Genomic DNA, 7,676 nt, shown 5'->3' with positions numbered 1-7,676 from the left:
GGGGCGGGAGGAGGGGCCGCCCTGGACGCGCGAGAGGAGAAGGTGGTGTACTCGCGGTCCCAACTGTCGCTGGCCGACAGCACCAAGGCGCTGGGCGACGCCTTCAAGCTGTTCATGCCCCGCAGCACGGAGTTCATGAGCTCGGACGCGGAGCTCTGGAGCTTCCTCTGCAGCCTCAAGCACCAGTTCTCCCCGCACATCCTGCGCAGCAAGGACGTCTACGGCTACTCGTCCTGCCGGGCCCTGGTGCCAGAGCCCCCGCCGCCCGCCGCCGCCCGCCGCCGCCGTGATCTCGCGGGAGCGCCGCGCTCTCGCCGCCCCACTTCCGGCGACGGTCTCGCGAGAACTCAGCGCGGGGCTGTCACTGCCCGCGCCGCTTCCTTCAGTGAGGCCTAGTGGGGGCGACACGGGAGAAGGGATGGAGGGGACACCCAAGAGTTCCGGTGCTTTTTCTGTTTGATGTGAGCGTACTGTTGCACGGGGTGGGCGTGTGGCTCTCGGGAGAACGCTGCCCTCTCGTGGCCGGGACCCCACACCACTACCGCAGCGCCCTCGCTTGAGCGGGCGGGCTTTGGCCTGCGAAGCGGGGGCGGGTTGGGGAGCCGGCTTCCGGGCCACCTGGGGGGCGAGGGGAAACCCCGCAGACGGGGAGCGAGGTCGCGGGAAGCCGCGCAGTCTTGGGCTTGAGAATTTGTAATCAAAATTCCAAGACAGCCGGGTGCGGTGGTGCGGCCTGTAATCCCAGCTCCCTGGGAAGCTGAGGCAGGAGGATCACAGGTTCCAGCCCAGCCTGGGCCACCTAGCAAGGTAGTGAGAACTTGTCTAAAAGAAAAAAAAAAAAGGAGAAAGAAGGAAGGACTGGGGATGTAGCTCAATCCCTCGTACCTCAAAACAAACAAATAAAAACCCCAAAGTTTGAGAAAGTTGTACTGTGGAACACCATGCACTACCCCATCCTCACAGTAACCCTGTGAATAAAACACTGTTTTCAGAGAGGAAATCGAAGATTAATCATTAAATTAGATTAAAACTAACTGCAAAATTTACTAACAACCCCCCTCCCCCCGTTCTTCGTCGTCAGGTAGGAGAATGAATCAGTGTCGTGTTTTCATTCAGAATAAATCAGCACTGTCAGGGGACTGAACCCTCTAAGTTAGGATGCTCTATGCCTACTTTTTTTTACTGTTTTTGTTTAAGGTTTCCGTCATTTTTCTGTGCTCCTCTTTTTTTTAATCTATGTCTTCTTTTGATATGCCCAGCAATTCCTTCATTATGGTTGCCATTTCTTTTTTTGCCTGAGCAGTTATTTCTGACCTCATTTCCTCTATAGCTTGATGTAGTTGGTTCTTTACTTCAGTTGCTATCATTTGAGAAATTTCAGGTGTGTGAAATTCTTCCATGTTCTTCCATGTTGATGCTTCCTGGACTTGTTCTGGGTGGGGTGTTTGGCTGAGATTGCATTTTGCTGCTTCTTTTTGTCATTTTCAAATCTCCCTAGGTTTCCAGAGATTTAGGTTTATTCCTGAGGAGGCAGCAGGGGGCCGAGCCAGAGGACCCAAGCACCGAGAGAGCTCACCCAGGCCTCCTGAGTCCCAGGCGCCTCCGTGGTGGTGGCAGGTGGTGGGGCCAGAGGATCCGGGACCCAGGCAGCTCACTGAGGCTTCCCAAGACCAAGGCCCCTCTCTCAACATTAAGTTTTTATGTGGACATAATTTTCACTTCTCTTGGGTAAATACTTGAGTGGCATTGCAGGGTCATATGGTAAATATATGCCTAATTTTTATGGCTACGCCCCAAGTGTGTCCTTAAATTGGCTGTCATTTTACATTCCTACAAACAATCCGTGAAGACTCAACTTTTTTCATGTCCTCAGCAGCAATGTTGGCTCCTAGTCATTTTAATGCATATGAAGTGGAATCTCACTGTGGTTCCAGTGTGCATGTTCCTAGTGATTACTGCTGTTGTACTTCGTGGGGCTCTGGAGACCACCCTCAGGCTTGATGATTTGCGTAAGGACTCACAAGACTCAGCGTAAAGTCATACTCGAGTTTATTATGGTTAAAGGACTCATCAAAATCAACAGAGGGAAAACATGCACACCAGGCAAAGTCTGGAGGAAACCAGGCGTTAGCTTCCAAGAGCTCTCTCCCAGCAGAATCACACAAGATGAGCTTAATTCCTCCAACAAATGGAATGTAGAATGCTGTCTGCTATGAAATCTCATTCAGGACTCGGTTCCCAAAGTTTTTTTGGGGGGCCAGTTATAGAGGCACACTCCACCTATGCGTACCAACCAGATTCCTAGAGGAAAGCAGGTGTTCAGCAAAAAACAGTACTGCCCAAACATTTTAGACATAGTGATCCATTCATGCAGGGCATGGTGAGAATACTCCCCAAATGTAATTTTCAGCTGAGGGCCAACCTTGCAAACAGAACTTTCTGAGAATAGCAGTTTCTTATTTATTTATTTATTTTACTTATTATTATTTTTTTGTCTTTTTGCAGTTCAGGCTGGCCTTGAGCTCACTTTGTAGCCTAGGCTGGTCTTGAACTTGCAACGATCCTCCTGCCTCAGCCTCCCAAGTGCTGGGATTACAGGTGTGTACCACCATGACCAGCAAGAGTAGCAGTTTCAGACTTGCTATGTTAACTGTTTTCTGCATATGCAATTTTTATGTGTTTATTAAAAAGCATTCATATATTTTCCTTTGGTAAAGTATATATTAAGATCTTTTGTACTTTTAAAATTGGGTTGTGTTATTATGAATTGTAGGATTCTTTATATATGGTACTTTGGACACAGTACTTTTGGATACAAGTTGTTTATCAGATAAATGATGTAAAAATTTTTTTGGTATGTTCTTGTTCTCTTTCTGGTACTGCGGATTGAACTTGGGGTCTTCACTCTGTAGGTCCCCAGCCTGTTAAACATTTTCTTTTATACTGATCTTGATATTGCAACTTGGCTGAACTTTTTTGTCTTGTTCTTCCTCCCACAGATTTCTTAAGAGCTTCTACACAAACGACTGTGTCATTTACAGACAAAGATATTTGTATTTTTTCTTTCCAATCTGGATGCCTTTAATTTTGTTTTTAAATGCCACTTGAGAATTTCCTGTGGGGTGTTACAGTCATTATACCGGTGGGTGGATGGGGAGGAATCTTTCAGCTCTAAGCAGCATGATGGTTGTTGCTTTTGACAGTGTCCTTTAACAAGTTTCAAAATTTTCTTTTCCTAATTTGTTGAAAATTGTTATCATGAATGAGTGATGGAAATGATAACACAGCTGCAAGGGAAGAAGGAATGTTTCTACATTGTGGGTATGTAAACTAGTACAACTAGTACAGAAATCAGAAAGGCAAAGAACTAAAACTAGATATTCCATTTGACTGAGCTATTTCACTTGTAGGTACCTTCCTGAAAGAGTAAGTCACATATTACAGTGATACATATTCATGTTTATAGCAGCACAATTCATAATAGCTAAATCTTGGCAGCCTGTGTGCCCATCGACTGATAAGTGGATGAAGAAAATGTAGTATTTATCTACAATGGAGTACTACTCTGCCATAAAGAAGGGTGAATTTGAGTGATTTTTAGGAAAATGAATGTGCCTTAAGAGCACAGTGTTAAGTAAAATAAATCAGATATACAAGTTTAAATATATCACATGGTTTATCTTATGTGAGAAACCCAAATTATAAATAAAGAGCAAAATAAGAGATAGATAATAGTAAGTAGGGAGATCTTTGTCAAATGGGAAGGGGAACAAGAGATGGAGGGCGGGGTAGGTAGGAAGGGGAAAGGGATTAAGGGCTTTTTTGGTACCAGGAACTGAACTCAGGACCTTGTGCTTGCCAGGCAGGCGTTGTGCCACTGAGCTACATCCCCAGCCCAGGGAAAGAGATTTAAAAAAATTAATTGAAAAACAGAGCTTATACAAATAGGAAAGAAAGTAAGAGCTGGAGAGAGCAGGGAGGGGTGGGAGTGGACGGGGACAAAAAGTGTGTTGTGTACACGACACTTTCCCCACCACAAATGTAATTGTCAGGCACTGCAAACGGTGCTAATAAAAAAGTGAATTTTTGATTGTTGTAAAGGCTTTTTCGGAACGTTGAGATAAGTTGTTTTTATTTTATCTTTTCGGAACGTTGAGATAAGTTGTTTTTATTTTATTTTGTTGATGTGTATTGTATTAATTGATTTCCAGTGTTAAAACCACCTATGTTCTTGGGATAATCCTCTCTTGGTCACGGTGTCTAGTCCTTGTGTGTCGCTGGCTTGTTTTTGGCTGTTTTAAAAGGATTTGTACTTATGTTCATGGAAAATATAGGTCTATAGTTTTCATGTGACACTTTTCTCCTCTAGCCTTGGAATCAGTAATGTTGCCTCCTGGAGTGCACTGAAAGTGTTCCTCCGTTTTTCTAAGAGATTATGTGTAAGGCTGGTATTTATTTCGTCCTTAGATATTTGTTGGAATTCAGCAAGTCCCCCGTTTCTCTTTCTTGCCACTTGTAATGGATCAGCCGTGACCCTGGGGGGTCGTTGGGCTCCTCCGGCCCTCTCTGGGTTAGGTCCCCCGAGGGCCCTGGCCCGCCTGGCGGAGCACATGCCTCGCTGTCGTAGGTGGTGGACTGTGGAACGAATGGGGTTGAAGAGAGGTCCGTCTGGTCACCCGTTCAGACTGCGATGGCCAGCCAGAAGAACGGAACTGTGGGCTGGGCCAACACCCTTTGTTCAGCTGCTCCGTAGTCCGTCTGTCCAGCCACACCGGCTCCCCGCTCCTTCCCGCTCACAGCAGCCCTGCGCCGGTCATCTCCTTTTCTACCAAACTACGCGGTCGAGGCCACGTGCCCGCGACGACTTTGGTGATGGAAGTCACTCGCACCGGCCAGTGCCGAGCTCGGCTGCAGACGTTGTCTACCTCGGGGCTCCGTCCGTGGTGGAGCTCTGCTGACACAGAGCTCACCGCTTCCCGGGCCTTCCTCCTCCACAGCCGACACAAGGCGCCGCCTCGCGCACTGCGCATTTCCCCACTGATGGAGCCTGCCGTGAAGCGGCTCTGAGCAGGGTTTAATAGTAACCTGTCGGCCCTCCGTGTTCACTTGCGAGCTGTCCCAGGCTTGGGCCCTTGCTCTCTGATGGGCAGCGGACTCACAGTGACCTCTGCGAGTCACTGGACCCCGCTCAGGCCTGTATTGGCCTGTGAAGTTGGGGTGCCTCAAAGGACAGGACAAGGTCACAGCTGCGGATGTTTGGCTCCAACCCGCATTCGCGAAGGGGGGAATGCAGCTGCAGGCCTCTCACTTCCGCAGTGAAGGCCTTCCTGGAGATAACATAGTTCTTCTAAATTAACGTAAGTATTACTTGGAGAATTCTATAAAGGGTTTCCCGAGTTCTGCCCAGATTCCTGTATTTTCGTTAGTATCTCCCTCCTTTATTTGAAAACCTAGTAAATACGGGCCACTCAGGGAAGTCCTGGTGTCAGTCCAGGGAACCTCGAAGTCTGTAATAGGGTTGAACCCTCCTGGAGCCCTGAAATTATTTCAGTTGTCTCATTTACTTAACCCTTCCCCGTCCACTCACTTGGAGATTGCGGGCCTGATCAGTCTGCAATAACTGAGGGTTATTAACCCGATACCCCACAAGGTCTCATTTCTATCTCCTGGTGGGCTAGACTTCTATTGGTGACAGTGAAGTTTAGCAATCCTAAATCGTTAAAGCTGCTAAAAGGACAGTGTTTTGCTAAAATGCTTTGTACCCAGAGGAATAACTACAAATTTTCAACAGGGATCTAGAAAGTTTAGGTCTTCAAATGGTGTACAACAATGGACTTCACAGTCTCAGGACTTCACAGAACTCAGGACCTTATGCTTGCAGTTGGGTATGTTATAAGGAACAGAGTAAAAATTGCATAGCTCTACTCCCAAATTTACTAAAATATTTTGTGGAAAATATTTAACAAAAATGGCCACATTAAGATGTAGTTTTTTTCCCCACGGGGTGAGGGGATCAAACCCAGGACCTTGTACATGATAGGCGATTGTACTATTGTTATAGGCTGCTGAGTTAGACAGAAATATTATAGGCAGGCAGACAGGGCCAGGCCCTGGAAGGAGCCAACGTGGAAGACAAGATACCTTGCAAATGGAGACGTGCTTGCTGCGGGCCAGACCTCAAGACAAAAGACTAAACAAATGCACCCACACACCTCCCTAGGGATGGAGCTCAGGGACTGATGTTCTAAATAGGTAGCAGTCACCTTGAAAAAGCCAGGAAGAGTCACTTTCCCAGCCCCCTGCAGGAAGGGCCCCTCTTCCGTATCATGTGCGCTTGCTGCGTGCCTCGCTTCCCTGTTTGATCCCAGTTTAATCAATGTTACCTGAACAATTATACTTGCAATCTTATTGGCTGACCGTAACCTTGTCCCACCTCACACCCACCTTGTGATTCCTCATCCTCGCTCGCCCCTTGGACCCGCCTCACCTTGTGGCTTGCTCTATGAAAGTCCTTGGAAAACACGGGTACCCTGGGCCACCCACTTGGGCCCGCTGCTGTCCCTGTCTCGGACAGAAGCTTTCTTTCCTTTAATAAGTTCTGCTCTTCACCTCTGTTTTTGCTAAGATTCATTCTTCAATCGAACTCATCCCAGATATTGTTCAGGTTGGGAATGTCTTTCTCCTGTATCACTACTGAGGTACTCTCATGCCACTAAATGTAAAATTTTAAGATAAAATACTGCTTTCAGTGGATCAAAGTTTAGGATCTCCAGCCTATCCATTCATTCTTTTTGACCTTTGCTCCGGAGGACAAGTTTGCAAACAAAGACCAGCGCGAGCCTGAATCCAGCCCTATTGCTCATTAATCAGCTCTGGGACCTACTTGCTTGCTAGCTCGCTTGCTCCTTCTTTTTTGGTTGCTCTCTTGAACCCAGAGCCACACCCTCAGCCTTCTTCAATACAGAGCTTCACTAAGTTGCTAGTTGCCCACACTGGGGTCAAAACTCTGATCCTCCTGCTTCAGCCTCCCAGAGTGCTGGGATTACAAGTGTGTGCCACCATGCCTGGCAGTTATGTGATCTTTTTTTGGGGGGTACCAGGAATCGAACTCAGGACCTTATGCTTGCCAGGCAAGTGCTGTGCCACAGCTGAGCTGTATCCCTGGCCCAGTTGTGCGATCCTGAGTTCACCTCCCAGCTCTAGTGTTCTGATTTGCACTATGAGCATGCTAGACTTGTCAGGTTTTTTCTGTGATTAGTTCACTGTCAGTATTTTATACTAAACCCTAGATTTGCCTGTTAGGAGAGGTGAGGACTTTCTGAACAGAACCCAAAACTACATAAGAAATAACATCAAGAATCCACACGTGAGATCACATCAAATTAAAAAACTTCTGCATAGCAAAGAAAATAACCAACAGAGTGAAGAGGCAGCTTTTTTTTCCCCAAACTTTTCTTCACACAGAGGACTAACATCCATATATAAAGAATTTAAAAAAATTAGATTCCCCCAAAATAAAAGACCCAATCAAAATATTGGGCGACTGAAATGAATACACACTTCACAGGAGGAGGAGCATAAATGGCCTATAAGGACGTGAAGAAATGTTCTCAGTGCCACTGGCTGTCAGAGAATGGCAGACATCAAACATCAAATAACGAATGTTAGCTTCAGGT

General features: G+C 46.7%; 1 protein-coding gene across 1 annotated transcript; it reads left to right on the top strand.

Moving 5' to 3' along the window:
* Positions 1-3,589, top strand: Ccdc71l (coiled-coil domain containing 71-like; the record flags this gene model as incomplete). Its single annotated transcript, XM_013516289.1, is given in 2 exon segments — positions 1-461; positions 3,000-3,589. A coding segment is annotated over 1 exon segment (396 nt), but the record flags the coding sequence as incomplete, so codon positions are not given.
* Between the last annotated feature and the right edge of the window lie 4,087 nt (positions 3,590-7,676).

Source organism: Chinchilla lanigera, unplaced genomic scaffold, assembly GCF_000276665.1.
Source record: "Chinchilla lanigera isolate Chin_1 unplaced genomic scaffold, ChiLan1.0 scaffold00033, whole genome shotgun sequence".
Taxonomy (NCBI): Eukaryota; Metazoa; Chordata; class Mammalia; order Rodentia; family Chinchillidae; genus Chinchilla; species Chinchilla lanigera.
Note: the sequence above shows the minus strand (reverse complement) of the source record. Positions and strands in the feature narration are given on the sequence as shown.